We start from the raw sequence: 23,424 nt of genomic DNA, 5'->3' as shown, positions 1-23,424 counted from the left end.
TTGCCATTAAGGTTACACTTCTTCTCTTGCAAATTTTGAAACCCTCTTCAGTAAGGGATGAATGCTATCAGCAGATGTATGGTTCTATAGCTGCTCGTTACCCTCCGAAACATTGCCCAAGTAACTGCCATCAAGAGCGAGTCTCAGACTTGTCTTTGGGCACCAATGAGTCATGAAGGCACAGAATCAGTGCTTCCATCTCATTTCAAGACAACCAGCAAGTTAAAGAGGCATGCAATCTGTTGGCACCGAGTGACATTAGAACCATAAGTTCAGCTCTTTGTGCACATTATAAATGATTATTCTGGCAGCAACAAATCCAGATACAAGCCTGAACCACATAATTAAATGGCTCTCCCAGTCTCAGGACCCAGAACACCTACAGAATACTTTTCCTTAAGCGCTTTGGAAACAGATGTCACAGCTTCTTCCACTTAAGATTTAAACTGTTCATCCAAAACATGACCATCACATCACGTTAAAGCAGGTTCTGACTCCACCAGATCAGAAGTTTCCTTTTTTTAAAAAAGAAATAGTAAAACTTGCAATGGTCTACTTTCTGCTTGAGTTTAGAAAATACATTCCAATGAAAAAATAACCACTGGAGTGCTGTCAAACTTCATTATACATATTTGATGAACAGATGAGTGCACTTGACTCTGGCAAACTCAGTTTGCAAAGGGATTACAACAAATAAAATTTCTTATTTCTCTTGTAGCCATTTACAACCAGTTTGTAAACCCTTGCAATTTCAAGTTACACAGGCTTAAATTCTACAATGGAAATGACAGTAAATAATTCTGTTCTACTCTTATGAAAACAATCTAGGATTAAAGTTTGGAAAAAATGCCTTCCCTCGTGCATTTTTACTTTCACTTGCGTATTTTGCATAGCATGCTTCTAAACACTAATTAATCACTAACTCTCCAGCCAAACAGCACTGCAGCAGGCAGTACCACAGCTCGAAGGCTACAGTGATTATGACTTGTTTTTAAAATCACTTTTACACTGCAAAAATCAATGTCTTCAGGTCATATGCTAAAGGCAATAGACGACAACATTAGTGTCTGGTCTCTGTTGAGGAAAGCTGTTGTCAAACATTCAATTTTCTGTCGGAAATCATTTTTCACACTGCTTGAAAACAAAATGATAACCTTCTGCAGAATTTCAACTTGAAGCAATTCTTACAGATGACGGGGAAACAAGGGGGGCTATTCTTCTAAAGCTGTAAAGATAATTTTAATATATTTTTCTGCCATTATAGTATGTTAAACATTATTTCAAACATTTAGGGCCAGGTCTTTGCAGCACAGTTTAAAGATCGAAGCCATGAACTGGGTGGCACTTTAACTGCAATGCCACACACTAATGAATGCTGTGATACAAGTCTGTACTCTGATTATTTATGCAAGTTCCAGACATCATCCATGCCAATTGTGAGGAGGAGGAAGAAGAGAGTCAAAAGCAGAGCCCACCTCTTTCCAAGTCAATTTCATATGCTTCCTGATGAGGGAAAGCTAAAAAATAATCATACTGGGAATAAGGTTTGAAGTCCTACACCTAATTCTAATAAGTTTCAGTCAGTTATCTTTGGTGGATGTGTGAAAACTTTATTAGGGAAGGAAATTTGCCACTCTTGTTGTCAGTTTAGCAAATGTTCTATTATCTAGGAATGATTTCAAATAAAGCCAGCCTTGAGGTATCATTGCAGCAACTTCTTCCTGAAAATTCAAATGTCGGTTCTTTTGGTTGGAAAGCTGCTACTTCAATACAAACATATCCCAGCTGCATAGACTGGGGAGATTACACGGCTTCTAATCAGACATATTTATGAAATATATGAATGAACTGGTACTGACCAAGTGAGGGACAATGTGGGGCTTTGTAAAGATTTTAATGCATTGAATCTAAACAAAGTGATTAAATATCTATTACTTAGCATGATTTTGTGAGAATATTCCATCCATTAATCATTGTAAAATGTGAGGATGTTATTCAAGCGCAACATATAACTAAGGTATTATTTGTAATAGAAAAATCAGCAGTATTATTTTGAGAATATCTGTAGACATGACTGAAAGAGTAAACAATGCTGGGATTCAGACATAGGAACTTGACCCTCCAGGCTCTGCAGTTGAGTTTATTCATCTGCAGGCCAACAATTTCATGAGTTGGCAAGTGCATAAATTGCATCAAGATCAGTGCATCTGTGACGTAACTATGCTTTATCTTCATAATCTTGTCTTACCATTCACTAGAAAATTGGTTTCCGATCGATTAAATACATTGCTCTCATCTTAGTTAGATAGTTGGCATAAGAAAATAGATGTGCAAATTGACATATGAATTGCTAAGTATTGCCAAATGCAAAAGAAAATCCTTACCTTTTGCCTGTAAATTCACCTTGCCCTTTCTTATTAAATGTAAACTTGGAGTCATTGTATCCCCATCCATTCCACTTCAGGATCTCCTGCCTTAAAATAAAGGAATAACTTCAATAAGCAAAGAATTAAATATTCAAGATTTCATGAAGCTAATTAGCTTGGTATTTAAAAACTATATTAATGCCCCTGCAGATCACGTATCTGACACATGGTGTACTGAGAGCAGCAAAAGAACAACTTGAACAGAAGCTTAAAATTGATTCAACAACTGATAGTTATAAAGAACCTTTAAAGGATTCAACATTTCACAGGAGCATTATAAAACAAACACCAAACCACATAAGGAGATATTAGGTCAAATAACCAAAGGTTTGGTTAAAGAGGTAGGTTTTAAAGGAGACAAGCAAAGTTGAGAGTTCAATATGTGGAGGGAGCAAATTCCAAAACTTTAGGGCTTAAGGTAACTGAATGCAGAATTGTGACATTAAGCTTACATCTGGTAGAATATGGAAAACTAGCCAGGAACGTGTTAGAATAGTCAAGTCTAGAAGTAGTAAAGGCACGAATGGGGGTTTCAACAGCAAAAGAAGCAGGGGTAATTTCAGGTGTCATTACGGAGGTAGAAATAGGCAATCATGGTGATGGCTTAAATATGTGGCTGGAAGCTCATTTCTGGATCAAACATGACACCAAGCTGGTGAACAGACTGGTTTAATCTCAGACTGTTGCAAGGGAGGGGAGTTCGGAGCTGAGATTAAAACAATGTCTTAAGAATCCAGCTTAAGCTAACAATTTAGCCTTGTGTAACATTGCACATCACCAACATAGACAAGACAGAGTCAAAATGGTTCAAGTTGCTTCACACAACCAATCGCTACTCATTCATCTGCAAAGTTCTTTCCATTGCGTTCACTTTCCACATTTCAATTGCAGGAAATTTCTGCTTATCCCTTACTGGATACCAGATCAGCAATCTGATAAATTAGCAACAGTGAATGAGTGGAGAGGGGTATTTTTTTTAAAAAATGTTTTCATGGGATGTGGGCGTTACTGGCAAGGCCAGCATTTGCTGCCCATCCCCAAATGGCCTTGAGTTAAGAGTCAATCACATTGCTGCATGTCTGGAGTCACATGCAGACCAGACAATAATGGCATATTTCCTTCCCTGCTGAACAATGACAACCATTGTTTAAATGGCAAAGGTAGTTTAATGGTTACTAATACTGAGACTAACTTTCCATTCCAGAATTTAATTTCCACCAGCTGCCATGAACAACTGAACCCATGTCCCCAGAGCCTGGGCTCTGGATTACCAGTTCAGCAACATTTACCACTACACCACCATCTTCCAAGGTAGTGCTGGGTGTCATTAGCATACAAGTGGAAACTTATACTTGCTTTCGGATTATAGCGTTATGAGGCAGCCTGTTGCTGAGAAATAGGAGAAGTCCAAGGATAGACCCTTGGTGAGTACAGAGGCAACAACTCAGATTAGTGCATTTAGTTTAACCTTTTCTCTTGACCCTCACATTGTATAATAAATTATAGGTTTAAAAAAAATCAAATTCTTAGTCCGATTGATAAGATTGTATAATTTACAAAATGGGAAAGCCAGATTTAACTTTTGATTGATGGGAAAAAAGCTAAAGAGCTAAAAGTAACAGTATAATAATATTTTATTTTACCTTTTTAAATGGTAGTTTTGATTACCAATTTAAAATTAGCCAAGTCTGAGATTTTAATTTGACTTTGTATATCACTTTTCAATTTTGTAGCAATCAGCTGGCATTTGTCGCACTGAAGGAAGCAGCAAAAATAATAACTTTGAAACTAATTAGAACTTCATATATGCAAGAGATGCATTTCCCTCAAGAATTTAACTGCTCTGGAGAAAACGACTACCATTAAAATTCAGTATTTTCCTTACTTGGCTTGTTACCATAGTAGTTACGCAGGACTAGCAGCCTTTCTTTGCAAGGTTACAGCCAAAGCAAAGTATGTTTGCATGGCATTGAGAAAGTCAGAACACAGCAGCTATCACAAATTATTTCCACTAGGTCCACAGCTAGTTTTTAATGCTTCAATGAATAGGTGCTGAATTCATATCTACACAGTACTTGGAAAGGCTCAACTTATTTAGAATGACTGTTCAGAAGCAGTCCAACCCATCTTTCTCACGTTGAATAGCAATATTTAAAGCATGCACACATGTAACACCTGTGGAAGATCATGGATGACAATGTTCTGAAGTGTTTTTGAATTTCACTGCTATACTTCAACACAAAGGATTGCTTATAACATCTGCCTCACAGCTGGAGAGCTAATAAATAATGGATTATTGAAATCACAGTAAGGAGTCTAACAACACCAGGTTAAAGTCCAACAGGTTTATTTGGTAGCAAACGCCACCAAATAAACCTGTTGGACTTTAACCTGGTGTTGTTAGACTCCTTACTGTGTTTACCCCAGTCCAACGCCAGCATTTCCATATCATTACTGAAATCACACCAGTGAATAATAAGCAATTCTGAGTAAAGCACCATTGTCCATTATTCACAAGGCACTGATTTACAAATATTTGTTACCCTGAAATTTTGGATGTTTCCAGCATGTCCTCATCTATGCCTCTACAGCTCTGAGGACACAATGAAAGTTTTGACGACTGACATACTATAGTCTGTTCTAGTGCTAAGAAGCTAGCTTGACTGGGTCCAAGTTTAACTGAAATAAGCTCCAAAGAAAAGTGAAAAGGAGGGGACCATGTCTAGGGAAAAAAAACGAGCAGTACAAGATTGGAACACCTCACTGAAGAATATTTGCACCTACTGTGAAAAGCTTTAGCAAACTGCTTTTCCCACACCCCTATTTAACACCTCATGGAAAATAAATATTAAAATGTATTGGGTAACTTTTGACTAAAGGTTGCTAATTGGTAAGTAATACCAGTTCTGTGTCATAACTGTAGCTTAGATATTGTCAAGAATTTTAACTCGGCAATAAATCTTCAGTATAACGTCAAATTTTCAGTGTAATATATTAAACTGTAGTACTGTAAACTGTAGTTTAATATACAATGTTACTTTTTTTTTTAAAACAAGTTATGCTGATGTTGCCTGGTCTGTTAACAGGTCACTTACTGCATACAAGACCTAGAAATTATGAAGCTGAAGGAAGAATAGGTTTTAATCTTTGCTTTTCCAAACTTTACTAATAAACACTGCTTTTTACAGTAAATTGCTTGGAATAATGTACCTAATTAACTTCCAGTCATTGATCTCCCTTGATCTTGCTCACGCTGTAAACATTAGGGGTTAGTAACAACGGATTAAGCACCTTCTGGTCCGTTTGCCTGACAAAAGTATACCACTTAGTATGTCTGAATATGCTGTTGGGCTCCGATGTCTCTCTTACTCAAGTGGCATTGGTTGAGAGCTTCGGAAGTGCAGTATTGGAATTAAATATATTTAGAGGGAGTAGCTTAAATATATAACCGGGTATTTTTCATTTTTCACAACTAATTTTTAATTTAATGAACATGTACAATGTTATATTAAGTAAAGCAAGCAAAAACATGAAAGGGAGCTCAAGTTATTTGGCATCAGAGCCTCATTTCTGGATTTTTGTGTTTGTATTCTTTCATTCAAATCTTAGTTTTTGAGATAGAAAAAAAATTAAATTTGCATTTTAGCTTTGCATGTTTGTTCTAGTTAAGTTTATTTTTTTAACAATTAACAGAATTTCACTTCTCAATTGAAAACCCTACATGAAAAACATATACGTTGCAACAGTTTGAGTCAGCTCAAGAGTGTGGCCAGGGAGGTGGATGGAATCAGCACCAAGGAAACAGAGCTTGTTGTAAGGGCCTAAGACAAAGAAGGACATTGAATTGACAACGTTCTTTTCTAGAGGTTTTGAATTGAAAAGCAGATGTTTACTTAGCCTTTAATTGAAGGAAATTGTGGCTAATCCAAGATTGGATGTTGGGCAAGCAATGGAACAACGTGGAGGCTTGCACATAAATAAATGCTGACAGTGTTGCCAAAATTCATATTAATGGGCGACATGGTGGCACTGTGGTTAGCACTGTTGCCTCACGGCGCCAGGGACCCAGGTTCCATTCTGACCTTGGGTGACTGTGTGGAGTTTGCACATTCTCTCCCTGTCTGTGTGGGTTTCCTCCCACAGTCCAGGAATGTGTAGGTTAGGTGGACTGGTCATGTTAAATTGCCCTTCGGTGCCCCAAGATGTGTAGGTTAGGGAGATTAGTGGGGTAAATATGGAATAGGGCCTGGGCAAGGTACCCTATTGAAGAGTTGGTGTGGACTCGATGGGCCAAATGGGCTCCTTCTACACTGTAGGAATTCTATGATTTCCCAAAGTCGTCTGAAATGGTACTAAAGATTTCAGGTCATTCTTGATAACTTTGCCAAAGCGAAGCTGAAGGTTTGAGACTTCTTTTCAGACTTGAGCACTCTTGAGAAATGTGACAGAAGTCAAAGTCATAAAACCACTGGGAGGATGTGTGCCGGACAGTAAACCCAGCAGAGGTCAGTCAATCTTTATGAAGTTAGGATATAAATTAGAAAACAGGAAAATATTCTGAAACATTTCTTTAAAAAATTGATATTACTTGAATCCGAGCCCAAAAATAATTACTATCATTTGTGCCCAATATCGCAATGAAAATGACATCTGTTCCTGAACTACGGTAAGCCCATATTTGGATCTCAGTTTACCACATACACATAACAGATTAAAAACCTGAATCAGTACTATATCCTAGATAAATTTTGCAAAGGCACATGAAGGTTGGGAGGAAGGGATTTGATAGTGTAATTCAATATGCTGCTCTGACAACCAACAGCAATTTGGTTACAGTCATAAATTTATAACTCAATATTTCTTATTCTTTATAATTATTCCTCAATTTAAAAATAAACATGCACAATACTACATATATTAAGCAAACAAAGCAGAAACATCGAAACAGATGAGGGAATTCATAGAATCCCTACAGTACAGAAGGAGTCCATTCAGCCCAGAGTATGCACCAACTCTCCAAAAGAGTATCTTGTCCAGGTCCATCCCCCTTCTCTATTCCTGCCGCCCCACCCATTTACCATGGTTAATCCACCTAATCTACGCAATTTTGGACACTTAAGGGGCAATTAGCATGGCCAATCCACCTGAGCTGCACATCGTTTTGGACTGTGGGAGGAAACCCATGGAGACACAGGAAAACATGCAAACTCCACACGGTCACCCAAAGCTGGAACTGAACCTGGGTCCCCAGTGCTGTGAGGCAGCAGTGCCACCATGCCGCCCATTTTGCATCAAAATGTTGTATTTCTGGCAGAATATAATGAAATTCTGGTTAAATGCCCCAGGTTCCCACAAAGGTTTTAGGAAATTGCCACCATTTGTAAAAATATCGCATCATCTGTTGAGATAAGATGGTGGGTGCTCACGCAACAGCATCCAAGTGTTTTGTTGCTTTCTAAAAATTGAGATAGGGATGTCATTTGATAATAAATCATTACTTATAGCAAATTACACTTGCATAGTGCTTCAGCACAAAACATTCCAGGGCATTTCAAGGCGGCAAAAACAAATAAAAATCAAGGACTGATGAGAGAAGATTCAGGTGCAGAAGCTAAAGTGCAATTTCAAATTTTATGAATGACACCAAATTGATGTTGCAGTTAACAAAGGAAAGATGCAACACTATACAAGACAGTATTAATAAACTAGCAGAATGTCATTAGTGGATTCATTTCAATATCAGTTGTACATTTTGGTAGGAAGAATGAGGCCACATACTGCTTGGATTAGTCTAAATGGGGTAAAGGAGGGAATGAATCCAGCAGCATAAATTCACAAATCACTGAACTAGCAACGCAGGTTAATAAATACCATATAAAAACAAACGAGCACCAGAGTTCTTTTCTAGAGGTTTTGAATTGAAAAGCAGATGTGTTAAATTTGTATCAACCCGTGATTAGACCACACATGGAGTATTGGGCACAGTTGTGGTCTCATGTAATAAAAGGGAGGGAAAGGCACCGAAGGTGGTAAAAAAAAATTACAAGGATGACACCAGAGCTTAGGGGGTATAACCTCCAGAAAAGGATGAAAAGGTTGAGAGGTGACCTAAGAAAGATCTATAATGAAAGAGTTTAGTAGGGTACACTGAAAGAAGTGGTAGTGAATTCCATATTCTAACCAAAGGTGTAACTAAGGCGAATTACATAGATACATTGAGAAGCTGGATAAAACACAAAGTACTAAGGGATCAAAGAATAAACCAATAGGTTTTAGAGGAGGGAGGCTAAGTGGAGTAGAAATGTTGGACCGAATGGCCCATTTGTGCTGTCGACCTGATTACCAGCTATGTCCCTCCCAACTTCATATGCATTTCTTTAATATCAAAAACTTACTTCTAAAATGGCCTTGAATAACCCATAAAAAGTGCAAAATCTAACTCCAATGGGAAATCTTGGCACCATCCTATGTGTTTGCTTAGACAAAGACAAAAACTAAACCAAATTTGTTGCACTCCCAAAGTAGTAGTGTTGAAGTTTCAAAAAAAGCAAAGGGTTTTACTGAGACAGACAAGCATGCATTTTAAATAGAGTCAGAAACACATGACTAAGAATTGCAAGGAAAATAAAGCCAGAGGCTGTTGGTATTAATTTATGGAATAGACTGCCACCCAGTGGGAAATAGGTGACAATCCTTTTACCTCCCAGCCACAGGTCCAAATCCAATCCCAATAGACTCTTTTCCTCCAGTAAATTGAGATTCAGATACTGTTCAAAATCAACATGACTATCAGACAAAGCTGTCCACTACTCAACATTAACCATGAATCTGATCCAAGAAGGTACAAGGATGGCTGGTGTATATAACTGACTGGTACAATTGGTCCAAAGATGTGCGGGTTAGGTTGATTGGCCAGGTTAAAAAAAAAATTGTCCCTGAGATGTGTAGTTAGAGGGATTAGCGGGTAAATATGTGGGGGTAGGGCCTGGGTGGGATTGTGGTCGGTGCAGACTCGATGGGCCGAATGGCCTCCTTCTGCACTGTAGGGTTTCTATGATTCTATGAATTGGACTTTGTCAACAGAGCAGGAACTTATGATACTGCAAAAAGTAACTCGCTTTAACATTTCTCTGACACTTAAAAATGACTGCAGTAATTGCTGAATTTAATCTAATTTTAAGCTTCTATATAGTTCAGGCAAAAATCCAGTTTCTACATCCCAGAAATAGGTTAAAAAAATTGTGCTTTCAAATTTGAATCTTGACACTAACATCTTAAATTTGCCTTTGACTGTATCAACTTTTTCCAAGAGAATCACTTTCTTTCACCTTTTTGGTTTTTTTTCAGTTCTGCTAAAATCACTGCATTGATTTTAACTTCATAATATTATAATATATTGGATTTTCAACTTCATTAAGATACAAAGTCCATGAATTAATACAGAAAGTCTTCCTTTGCCTGCTGGGGTGGATTAAATTGCAAGTGCGGGTAGGAAAGAACGAGTCCTGTAAAATACTGCTCATTTTTCCATTTCAAAACACTGGATAAGAGCAGGAGCAGTAACGTTGAAAGAATTTAACGTTACTGCACTGTTGCATATTAGTCATATAAACACCATTAAACAGAAGCAGCAAATGAGATACAGAGCACCAGAAGAAGGGCAGGTTGCCAACCCCTGGTTTATGCAGATAAGCCTTTGGGGTTGGGCAGTCAAAAAGCAGAGAAACAAAAAGTACAGAAAGGTCACCATGGTGGCAAAGGAACTGGAGGGGCCAAGTTTTACAAGTTTCAGGCGTGAACCGCATTGTATGAGAGGGGGAAGCAAATTTCACACCATACAAATAATAATCTCTAACCAATAATCATTGTCTAACCATCACACCTGGAAATATGATGACATTTATCAACATTGAACCCCCGAGCAACACTGTGGAGGTCACTATTAGCCAGAAGCTTAACTGGACCGGCCACACAAATTCTGAGGCTACAAGAACAGCTCAGAGACTGGATATTCTGCAATAAGTAAGCAACTTGCCTTCAGTCCCTCCTACTAAGCCACTGTATGACATGCAAGGTGTAAATGAGGAATGTGATGAAATACTCTCCAATGGCCTGGATGAATCCATCTCCAACAACACTCTGGCATCCTATTCACCACTAGCATTGTATATGAACACCATTTACAACGTGCCAAGACTTCAACAGCAAACCATTCTACCTAGAAGGTCCGAGGGCAGTCAGTGCATGGGAACACCACTACCTCCAACTAAGTGATACCCCATGACTTGGAAATATATCACAATTCCTTAATTGACACCAAGTCAAAATCCTGCAACTCCCTCTCTGAGCATTGTGGGAGTACCTTCACCGTATAGATGGCAGCAGGATTCAACAAGATGAATCACCACCACCTTAGAGAGCAATAAATGCTGGCCTTTGCCTGGTGATGTTTCAATCTGTAATTGAATGCAAGAGTCCTACCTGCTTTAGAAACTGACATTGGAAAAGGAATGCAAGAGTGAGATCAAGAGAGAAATTATAAATTAATAAGTTTAAGTACAAGGGGCAAATGTGACATAGCAAACAGAAATTAACTGTCACACTTACAGTAAGTGCATACCGTTGCAAGTAGAAGGGGGACTGATTACATTGCTCACAGGTGATCAACCAATGTCCAACATGACAATTGAACAGGTCAAATTATCTGTTTAGCATTGTAGAGTATAGTGATGCACACCATCGAACTTTGAGTATATTTGTGCAAAAACTTCAAATCAGTAGCTTTGATTATTAAAAGTTTAACACTTATGTTTTTAAATCTCAGAAGGTCAGAAGAAGGTTTAATTATCAAATGGAATATTGGGTGATGTGGATCACTGGTGTGAGGGATGATAGTACTCTGCTCAAGTTGGTGTCAGCAGGTGTAGAAGTAATGGATTAGGATGCAAAAGTTAGGGAGAATTTAGAGGCAAGTTATAAAATAATAGGGGTCAGATATGATATTCAAATGCACGGTGAAACAATTTCTAGGTTTAGGAAGTGAGGGAGAGGAGTGGTGAGCAGAGTAATATTGGGAGCAGTTTTTTGAAGAATCAAGGACAAAACTACACTAATAGGGGTCTGGGTCAGATAAAAAGAGTAAAACCTGCCTTAGTACTTGGTGCATTTTTTCTAAATTATGCTATTTATTAGTAGGTACCCATATGTTATATCCACCCCTCATTGAGGTGCTCATAATTATGATCAATTTTGACAGGGTAAAGGAGGATATTCTGTTGATAAGTCAGCAACTAGTGGGTCACAATTTAGTAGGTCAGCAAGACAGCTAGGAATGAGAGGAGGAGAAACTTTTTTATGCACTGAGTTGTTGGGATTTGGAATTTGTTGCCTGGGAGAGTGCTGGAGGCAGATTCCAAAAAATATATTTGAAAGAGATGATTTTAAAAGGCTATGGACATAGGGCTGGAGAATGGAGCTAGCTGGGTAGCTGTTTAGGAAGCCAGTGCAGAGACGATGGGCCAAATCTTTCCTTCTATTATGTAAAATTCTACGATTCTATGTTCAGTTGATTTTTATTGCTTCATGTATATTTGAGCAATCAGCTGCATGTGGCACACTTCACATAAGAAATATTTTCAAGTATCATGGATATGTTAGATGTACACATATTTGTAACATAATAAGGGGTACCGTACTTTCCGCATTTCTGACAGGCAGGTTCTGTGGAAAAATAACTTCTCTCAATTGCCATTGAAATCAAATGGCTGCAAGTAGCTAAAGAGGCAAACTATTTTGTACAGCTTCACCTTAGCAGCAGAATAATGCATTGTGAACTACAGTGCGAAACACTCCTTTCTCATCATCTTACTTCCCAAATACAATTTATAGAAGATTGCAGTGTTCATTTTCTTTTAAAACCTTGTAAACCCCAAACTATAATCATAAAACACAACAATTCTCAGAATATAAGACAACTTTCTTTTACAGCCAGAGTTGAGAAATTACTTTCCTTCACTTCGCTTGACATTTGGGTAAACAGAATTTGCCATGATCTTAAGTCGCTGATTACTTTGGCATTAACGTGCGTTGCACTACGGCATAGCAGTATCAAAATATAGTAAAAGTTACATAAATGTCGACCTAGCATTTTAAACAGCAACATCCCTCTACTTATCCAGACGATGGCAGCGTTGCACTACTAGATCCGACTCAGTTCCCAGCTTCTTCACTTCAAGATTAATGTGTGCGTGTGTTTGTGTGTATGTGAGCGTTGGGGGGGGGGGGGGGGGGGGGGGGGGCTGGTGGGGAGGAGAAACAAATCAAAGTAACCTTTTCTAGACAAATCAGGTTAATAGCTATTTAACCAAATCCTAGATAAAGAGCTTTAACTTGTCACAAGTGCATACATTATAAACTTAATTTTTACAAAGTATTTCCAGTGTGAAATCTTTCCACATTAAAGCTGGTACTTCAAAAGTGTGCTTCATGCTTACAAGTACCAGAAAATTATTTTAAACTAAGTTACTGCATATAAAAGAACATTAAGTTCAATTTGTCATTTGAAGGACAATCTAAATATATTTCACAGACAGTAATCCAAGATTAGAGACAGGGTTAAAAAGTTACTTAAAATTTGGGCAATTCAGTTAGTTAGGACACTACTACTGATCAACAATTTAAATCAAGTCCAATCTGATTAAATAAAAAAGTTTATTTTTCATTGCTGGTCAAAAAAGTAATGGATGACATTAACTTCGATATAGTTGTTGAAGCCATCCATTGCACAAAGCTGCTAATTTATACAAAATTAAGAACAACCTTTGTGTGGACACAGGTCTGGTTGTTTCAAGAAAACTTGCACAATCTGACAAGGAAGTGTCACAAAATTAAAGATATACTATCAGGATGAAATAATGGAAACGTGACAATAAAAATCACATTCCTGCATCTCATGCTATCATCTTTTCAAAAATAAGGACATTCTTAAAAGACAAGTTCAAGCCATACAAAGTAGAACACAAAAATGCAGTGTTTCAAGGTAGATTCATATTGGACTCGAAATGCGAATTCGGTTTCTCTCTCGACAGCTGCTGGGGTTAGGGGTGATTTATGATTATACGGTGCATTGAGCAAACTTCTCTCTTTAGAGTTGGAATGCTTTTACGAAGATTACAGCAATTTTAGTATGGATTTATAGGTTCCCTCCAAGGCAATATCTAGTTTTTAAAACCACAACTCAAGATCAAAATTTCCCCAGAAAGAGATCAATGCAGCATGCTTACAGTCCAGGCAGACAATTAAACTTTAATTATTTTGAAAACACATTTCAAAGCAATCATACATTTACAGTCATCACTAAATCATTGTGCAGCACAGAAGAATACTTATCTTGTAATTGCCTTAAAACAAATCAAAGAATGTAATGACCCAAGTATAAACCTGTTTTTGTATTGCTCTTTGGCTGCAGACTCTTTTAGTGCAGTTTCTTGGGACCTGAAATTTAAAACTCAAATTTATTTTTTTTAAAAAGCCATCCACGTTTTGGATAGAATCGGTCAAGTTTTTCTGGAAGTAGTAGCTATTATGTCTGTTTCAGATTTACATCATGACATTGTTTCATGATGTCACTGTGTAGAAATGTTTCTACTTTAGTAATCATGACAAGCTGGCAACAATGTCAGCATCCACATGCATTAAATATTGAGCTTGGAACAATTATCTGTCTCTTCACCCAGCCAACAACGTAACAGCAGCCACAACAATGTAACAGCAGCCAGAGATGACAGTACCAAACACCCTAAGCTCTTTAGCTCCTAATCTCAGTTTATTACTGTCCTCTCAACAGTACCTAAAATTTTGACACTTACATTCCCAATCTCAAATTTCTCAATTTGTACATGTAATGGTGGTAGAACTAATTGCAAAATAATTGTTTTAATTTTCAAACTCTAGTGAAACAGTGACCATGTAAATTCCCGGAAAGCAGGAAATTTGATTTAATGAATACACATTAAGATAGACAGCCAAAACACCAGAATTACTTCAATTAATGCTCAGAGTATAAATCTGCATCCTTTCTTTTAGCAGAGAGTAATGAGTGATAAAAAGTTAATCTTCTCTTGTGATGCTCAAATGTAGCATTATACTTTCTGGCTAACTTGCAATAAAGTGGCTAAATACAACATCACCAGTACAGAAATAAACAAGAAATCCTAGAAACAAACACTCAAGGAGAGCAAGGTAGGGTTAGCATTTAAAATTCATGGCCCATGTTTTGAGCTGGAAGTTGTTATGAACGGTTGTAAAGAACAAAGCCAGAAGGCCAGACAGAAGTATTCCCAGACAGCAAACATGAACGCTACCTTTATTTTTTTCTCTACAGATGCGGCCTGATTTTCTGAAGACTTCGAGCATTTTCTGTTAAGACGCCCGGAATCCTTTTGTCTTCATTCACAAGTACAGAACTGCATCTGGAGCAAGTTTTATTCGCCATCGTTAGTCAATGTATAATATTACCTCACCTCATCAGAATGCTCCCTAGTTCCACCCATCAAAAGACTGAGTGTTCCAAAAATCCAGTACATGTGTTAAAGGGAATGCACTGTTACACTCCAGACAATGGGCCAGGTGAATCACCTCCAAAATGTAAGTGTGTTGGGATCTGCTGACAGGGATCACTAACTCCACCAAACCAAAGATGGATTTGTTAGGAATTTGTATCAATACTCACCTTATTGTTTAAAAACATGGAAAATTCTTATTTTTCAGTAACACTCCATGCAGCACACAAATTAGCATAATGTGTTACTTGTGTCATATACAAGACTGTGTGCATGTTTGTGATAACATCAAAGCATGGCACAGGCTATGGGACCTAGTTTACAGTAGAGTTCTCATTTGCAGGTCAAAGATGTTTTACCTGCGCTGCTACTGCCCTCAAAACACCAAGCCTGGTCAGTCATGAACAGTTAGGTGCATTGATGAACAGTGAATATAGAATAATATACTTACTTGCTGTGGTTTGTGAACTCTCATCAGCACTTCGCATCAAATTCTATTGTGGTAAGATTACTGTTCATACAAGATTTCTGCAGGAGGTTTACCAAATGCAAAAACAATTTGGGTATTTTACAAAAAAAGGAGAAAACTGAATAAATAATTTGGGGCTGCAATTTAACTGTGCTTTTTTTCTGTCTCTTACTCATTTCCTTTTCAACAATGGTCAAAATAGAAAAATGATCTTTGCTTTTTCTTGCTCCAAGGTCCATCTCACCCTCAGTTTCTCTCATGTTTGACATTAAAACATGAACCAACCATGCAAACCAATTCACCAGATCACAACATCGTCCCCTTCCAAATCCATCCCAAATGCTAGTGACTAGAGAGATTTATTGTAGATGTTAGCAAAATTTACCCCAATAATCCATTTCATTTTGTCATAATTAACTGAAAACAAGACTGATGTGTCTATAAGTTTGTGGTGGCGTCTGCTTCACCATTTATGAATATGAATATTAGCCCTTTTCCAATTCTAAATTACCAGAGACAGCTCATATACATTAGCTATATATATATACAAAGGACAATAAGTTACAAACATCTCGGATCTAAAAGCAAGACATCTGGATATAAATTGTCCCATTGGCAAGACGCAGCATGGGTTCATGAAGGGAAGATTATGTTTGACTAATTTGGTGGAATTATTTGAGAACATTACATGTGCAGTGGACAATGGGAAACCTGTGGATGTGGTGTATCTGGATTTCCAGAAGGCATTTGACAAAGGGCCGCACCAAAGATTGCTACATAAGATAAAGGTGCACTGTGTTACGGGTAATGTATTAGCATGGGAAGAAGATTGGTTAACGAACAGAAAGCAAAGAGGGGGTAAATGGGTGTTTTTCTGGTCGGCAATCAGTGACTAGTGGTGTGCCTCAGGGATCAGTGTTGAGACCGCAATTGTTTATGATTTACATAGATGATTTGGAGCTGGGGACCAAGTGTGGTGTGTCAAAATTTGCAGATGGCACGAAGATGAGTGGCAGAGCAAAGTCTGCAAAGGGATATAGATAGTCTGAGTGGGCGAGGGTTTGGCAGATGAAGTACAATGTTGGTAAATGTGAGGTCATCCATTTTGATAGGAATAACAGTAAAATGGATTATTTAAATGGTAAAAAATTGCAGCATGTTGCTGTGCAGAGGGACCTGGGTGTCCTTGTAGCAGGTAATTAAGGAGGCAAATGGAATTTTATCCTTCATTGTTAGAGGGATGGAGTTTAAAAGCAGCGTGGCTATGTTGCAGCTGTATAAAGTGCTGGTGAGGCCACACCTGGATACGGTGTACAGTTTTGGTCTCCTTACTTGAGAAAGGATATACTGGCACTGGAGGGGGAGCAGAGGAGATTCACTAGGTTGATTCCGGGGTTGAGGGTTGGCTTATGAGGAGAGACTAAGTAGACTGGGACTATACTCATTGGAATTCAGAAGAATGAGAGGAGATCTTATAGAAACATATAAGATTATGAACAGAATAGATAAGATAGAAGCAGGGAGGTTGTTTCCACTGGCCGGTGAAACTAGAACTAGGGGGGATAGCCTCAAAATAAGGGGAAGCAGATTTAGGATCGAGTTGAGGAGGAACTTCTTCACACAAAGGGTTGTGAATCTGTGGAATTCCCTGCCCAGTGAAGCAGTTGAGGCTACCTTCATAGAAATCATAGAAACCCCACAGTGCAGAAGGAGGCCACTCGGCCCATCGAGTCTGCACCGACCACAATCCCACCCAAGCCCTACCCCCACATATTTTACCCGCTAATCCCCCTAACCTACACATCCCAGGACTCTAAGGGGCAATTTTTTAACCTGGCCAATCAACCTAACCTGCACATCTTTGGACTGTGGGAGGAAACCGGAGCACCCGGAGGAAACCCACGCAGACACGAGGAGAATGTGCAAACTCCACACAGACAGTGACCCGAGCCGGGAATCGAACCCGGGACCCTGGAGCTGTGAAGCAGCAGTGCTAACCACTGTGCTACCGTGCCGCCCAACCTTGTTGAATGTTTTTAAGGCAAGGATGGATACATTTTTGAACAGTAAAGGAATTAAGGGTTATGGCGAGTGGGCGGGTAAGTGGAGCCGAGTCCACAAAAAGATCAACCATGATCTCATCGAATGATGGAGCAGGCTCAAGGGGCCAGATGGCCTACTCCTGCTCCTAGTTATGTCATGTTCTTAATACAATCATGTTGAAAATACACTCAGCACAAACTACACACTTAAATACATTGTCCCCATCTTCAGAATAACTGAAATACACCAACTTCTTCCTATCAAGAACATTCATGATATAAATACAAAAGCTTTGCAATCCAGCAAATTAGTTTAATCTACAAGCTGCAATGGCATGTAGAGTAATTTGAGGACAAGAATCCAGTCCTTCAAGATTTGTTTTCTTTTTGTAGAATAAATTTTCTTACAGAAATTGCCTTAAAATGTTTTTTCAATAAAACATCTATAAGTATTTCTGAGAGATGTATTTTTGTGGTATTATTTGGAGCAAATTTTGAGAATGGATAAGAAACTGGATGAAATCTGGCTAACTAATTAGATGAGTTATATTCAAGTTGGAGAAAAGAATACTGACTGCAATTTTAAGTGCTGAAGCCACCTGGTTCTGTTGTCGACAATCACTAGGCAAGACTGTTCTCTTCCTATTGGGGAGCACTTCAGCGGTCACGGGCATTCGGCCTCTGATATTCGGGTAAGCATTCTCCAAGGCAGCCTTCGCGACACACGACAGCGCAGAGTCGCTGAGCAGAAACTGATAGCCAAGTTCCGCACACACGAGGACGGCCTCAACGGGGATATTGGGTTCATGTCACACTATTTGTAACTCCCACAGTTGCGTGGACCTGCAGAGTTTCACTGGCTGTCTTGTCTGGAGACAATACACATCTTTTTAGCCTGTCTTGATGCTCTCTCCATTCACATTGTTTTGTTCCTTAAAGACTTGATTAGTTGTAAGTATTCGCATTCCAACCATTATTCATGTAAATTGAGTCTGTGTCTTTATAAGCTCTGTTTGTGAACAGAATTCCCACTCACCTGAAGAAGGGGCTTAGAGCTCCGAAAGCTTGTGTGGCTTTTGCTACCAAATAAACCTGTTGGACTTTAACCTGGTGTTGTTAAACTTCTTACTGTGTTTACCCCAGTCTAACGCCGGCATCTCCACATCATGACTACCATCTATTTTCTAAGACAGGCAGGTTTGTCCAAAAAAGTCAATGTGATATGTCAAGTGTGTGGATGAAGGGAGTTAGCATGGTTTTTAGTTGTATGTGCAAGTTTGCTTATTTTCAGCCTACACTGCAGGCTATCTGCAGTGTGAAAAAGAGAGCAAAGTATGCAAGTCTCTCTCTATCACTACACAGCCTCGCCATCTTCAACTCCTCAACTGCACAGAATAACACTGGAATAAAACAGAAGACTGCTTGTATTTATAATCTGCTGCTGTTCTTTGCTCTGTAAGCTGTGGAAAAGATCTTTAAAAATCTGGATCTTGATCTAGATAGTCTATCAAACTTGGCTTCAAATACCTGGTCTTCTCCTGACATCACAAAGATACAACTTCCAATAACTGAAAAGGTAATAGAGATAGAAATTCTCAAAACATTTAAAAATACTTAAATTTGCATTAGAAGTGCCATAACCTACAAATTTATGGACCAAGAACTTAAGGTGGGATTAAGTTAATAACTAATTGTCTATCAACATGAACAAGGATGAGATTTTTAAAATTAAGACGTTGCTCCACCAGGAGCCAATATAGTAGGTCTCTGAGCACGGGTAGATGAATGGAACCTGGTGCAAGTTAAAACACAAGCAGCAGAGTTTTGGATGATCTTAAATTAACAGGTAGTAGAATGTGGATGACCAGCCAGAAGTCTTGGAATAGTCAAGTATAGAGGGAACAATTTCATGAATGACAGTTTTGGCAGCAGATGAGTTGAGACAGGGGCGATGTTCTGGAGTGGAAAATAGGTTCTCTTACATAGAGATAGCACAAATGAGGTTGGAAAGCTATCTTTGGGTCAAATATGACATCAGGTTGCAAACAGATTGGCTTAATTTTAAACTGTCACCAGGGAAAGGGATGAAATTGCTAGCTAGAGAATGAAATTCAGAGGGGGGGCTGGAAATGAAGGCTTTGGTCTTGTCAATATTTGAATGGAAGAAATTTCTGCTGATCCAGTACTGGATGACAGCTAAGCAGTCTGAAAATTTAGCAACAATGGAGAGGAGATGGGAGGTAGAGATGGGGTCATCAGAATACAAGTGAAGCAAAGTTTAAATTAGTTTGGGAAATGTCAGTTCAACTCTCTGTGAAGATTGGTTAACAGTAAAAACCTGCCCATAATTTGGCTCCAAATTCCTATCCCAAATATGCATTTTTGGATAGTTAATGTGGAAAACGGAACTGTCCTACTAGTGCAAGTGGATTTCGAAAATATTTGCTGCAGTTGGGTTAAGGCATACTGATGGAAAAATAAATTTCGATGCAAGTGACTTGTTAACCAATTAAAATATAGAATAGGGCACATTCTTAATGCTGCCAAGCAAGGGGTGGAGGTCCAAAAGGATCTTGGGGCTACCACAGACCCAGACATAAAATTAGGAAAATACCAGGTGATGGAAAGCTTTGGGAATCATTGGTTCAATTTCAGCTATTCCTTCCATGCATGCTACATTTGTCATGTCTCAAGTTACTCATACTCTATCCCTGATTATCTACTGAAACACAACTTAAATCTGTATTTGAATGAATCTATTCTCGGCTTTTGTTTCCCTCGGGAGTATCTGTAAAGACTGATCACTTACTCCCTGAATGCTTCTACAGATAAGTTTTAAATGCCACTACATCAAAGGTAAGCTGCCATTTTTCCACCCAATTAGCAAGAATATTCAAATTCTACAATAACACAAGAAATAGAAGGAGTCGGCCACTAGGTCCTATAAGCCTGGTGGCCTACTCCATTCAAGCCCTGCCATTCAATACAATCATGGTTGATGCTTGCTGGCTTCAACTCCTTTTCTGTGCCATTTCCCCATCGCCCTCTACCCCTCGATCCATCAAATATTTATCCGCCTCCACTTTAAATACTTCTAATGATTCAGACTCCACTACCCTTTGGAGCAGAGAATTCGAGATTCATTACTCTCTGCGAGAAGACATTTCTATGAACCTCAGTTTTAAGTGACTTGCAGCTATGTCTCCTTGTTCAAGACCTCTCACTAGTGAAAACATATCTATCCTGTCAAGCCCCCTCAGGATCTTGTGTGTGAGAGAATAAGGTCACCCTTCGCGCTTCTAAACTCCAAGGAACAACAAAGAATATTTAGTCTCTCTTGATAGGACAGCCCTCTCATCCCGGGAATTAACCTTGTGAACCTTACAAATTTGGTGGAGTTTTTTGAGGAAGTGACAAAAACGGTTGACGAAGGAAGGGCCGTAGATGTCGTCTATATGGATTTCAGTAAGGCATTTGACAAAGTCCCTCATGGCAGGTTGGTTAAGAAGGTTAAGGCTCATGGGATACAAGGAGAGGTGGCTAGATGGGTGGAAAACTGGCTTGGCCACAGAAGACAGAGGGTAGCAGTAGAAGGGTCTTTTTCCGGCTGGAGGTCTGTGACCAGTGGTGTTCCGCAGGGCTCTGTACTGGGACCTCTGCTATTTGTGATATATATAAATGACTTGGAAGGTGTAACTGGTGTTATCAGCAAGTTTGCGGATGACACGAAGATGGCTGGACTTGCGGATAGCGATGAACATTGTCGGACAATACAGCAGGATATAGATAGGCTGGAAAATTGGGCGGAGAAATGGCAGATGGAATTTAATCCAGATAAATGCTAAGTGATGCATTTTGGAAGAACTAATGTAGGGGGGAGTTATACAATAAATGGCAGAGCCATCAAGAGTATAGAAACACAGAGGGACCTAGGTGTGCAAGTCCACAAATCCTTGAAGGTGGCAGCACAAAGGAGAAGGTGGTGAAGGCGGCATATGGTATGCTTGCCTTTATAGGACGGGGTATAGAGTATAAAAGCTGGAGTCTGATGTTGCAGCTGTATAGAACACTGGTTAGGCCACATTTGGAGTACTGCGTCCAGTTCTGGTCGCCGCACTACCAGAAGGACATGGAGGCTTTAGAGAGAGTGCAGAGAAGGTTTACCAGGATGTTGCCTGGTATGGAGGGTCTAAGCTAGGAGGAGAGATTGGGTAAACTGGGCTTGTTCTCCCTGGAAAGACGGAGAATGAGGGGAGACCTAATAGAGGTGTACAAAATTATGAAGGGTATAGATAGGGTGAACAGTGGGAAGCTTTTTCCCAGGTCGGAGGTGACAATCACGAGCTCAAAGTGAGAGGGGCGAGGTATAACTCAGATTTCAGAGGGACATTTTCTGACACAGAGTGGTGGGGGCCTGGAATGCGCTGCCAAGTAGGGTGATGGAGGCAGACACACTGGCATCGTTTAAGACTTACCTGGATAGTCACATGAGCAGTCTGGGAATGGAGGGATACAAACAAATGGTCTAGTTGGACCAAGGAGCGGCACCGGCTTGGAGGGCCGAGGGGCCTGTTTCCTGTGCTGTACTGTTCTTTGAATCTCCTTTGCACTGCATCCAATGTTACTATACCCTTTATTAGGTAAGGGGACCAAAACTGCCCACAGTATTCCAGATGAGGCCTCACCAACACTATACAATTGCAACAAAGCCTCCCTATTTTTAAACTCCAACCCCTTTGCAAAAAGGCCAAAATGCAGTTTGCCTTCTTTACTTGTTGGACCTGCCTGCTAGCTTGTGATTCATGAACTAGAACATCTAGATCCCTCTGTACTTCATTCACCTACAGTCTCTCTACTTAGATAATATTCTGCCTTTTGATTCCTCCTATCAAAGTGCCTGACCTCACCCTTTCCCACATTAAATTCCATTTGCCAGGTTGTCGCCAAGTCATCCAATCTATCCATATCCTGTTGCAGGATCACAAAATCCCCTTCCACCTATCTTTTTAATCAATTGGCAAATTTGGAAACCTTAAAGTGAACAATTGAAGTCTGCCATCCTCATCAGCTCTGCAGCATCAGTAAATTTAGTAACTGTGTTCAATACAACTATCACCCACTTTAAAAAAGAAAAGCATGTACTTTCAAACAACACCAACAACTTTTATTTAGATATGTAGTATCTTTAATGCACTTCACAGGAGCTTAAACGAAATTTTAAACTGAGCCACATAAGATGTTAAAATAGATTGCCAAAAGCTTAGTCAAAAAGTTAGGTTTTAAGGAGGATCTTAAAGATGGAAAGAGAAATGGGAGATTTAAGGAAGGGAATTCTAGAGTTTAGGGTCTTGACAGTCAATGGCACAGCAGTCAATAATGAGCCAATTGCAAACCGCGGGATGCTTAAAATGCCAGAATTGGAGAAACGCACATCTTAGAAGATTGTAAAGCTGAAGGGCAAGGCCATGGAGGAATATGAAAATAAGGATAAGAATTTTAAAATCAAAGTGTTGCTTAATGGACACAAGTTGATCTGGTGAATGGGACTTACTGAAGTTAGAGCGTGGGTTGCAGTTTTGGGTTACCTCAACTTTACAGTGAGTAGGATGCAGGAGTTCAATCAGGAATGTGCTAAAATAATCAACTCTAGAAGTAACAAACAAATGGATTGAGGGTTTTAGCCTATGAGCTGAGTCAGAGGCAGAATTGAGCATTATTACAGAGATGGAAATTAGCCATTTTGTTGATGGTGCAAACATGCAGTCAGTAACGCATCCAAGTTGTCTTGTCACACATCAGACAGTTACCAAAGACAGAGACAGTCAGTAACTAGGGAACGGAGTTTGGGGCGAGGATCAGGAAAAAAATTAGCTTCAGTCTTCCCAATAGTTAATTGGCAGAAATTTCTGCTCAAAATACTGGATGGC

General features: G+C 39.2%; 1 protein-coding gene across 5 annotated transcripts in view; it reads right to left on the bottom strand.

Annotated features, from left to right (window-relative positions):
* The window catches only part of agps (alkylglycerone phosphate synthase), a 136,870-nt gene that overhangs the window by 103,917 nt on the left and 9,529 nt on the right, over window positions 1-23,424 (bottom strand). For all 5 annotated transcript variants that reach the window (XR_013499550.1, XR_013499551.1, XM_078228480.1 and 2 more), the window contains exon 2: window positions 2,385-2,474. Coding sequence is in view for 3 of the 5 variants with exons in the window: in XM_078228480.1 (XP_078084606.1) it covers window positions 2,385-2,474 (90 nt within the window). In the remaining 2 variants the exon portion in view is untranslated. The remainder of the gene's footprint in view (window positions 1-2,384; window positions 2,475-23,424) is intronic.

This window comes from Mustelus asterias, chromosome 14, assembly GCF_964213995.1.
Source record: "Mustelus asterias chromosome 14, sMusAst1.hap1.1, whole genome shotgun sequence".
In the NCBI taxonomy this organism is placed as follows: Eukaryota; Metazoa; Chordata; class Chondrichthyes; order Carcharhiniformes; family Triakidae; genus Mustelus; species Mustelus asterias.
This window is presented reverse-complemented; position numbering and strand designations above follow the sequence as displayed.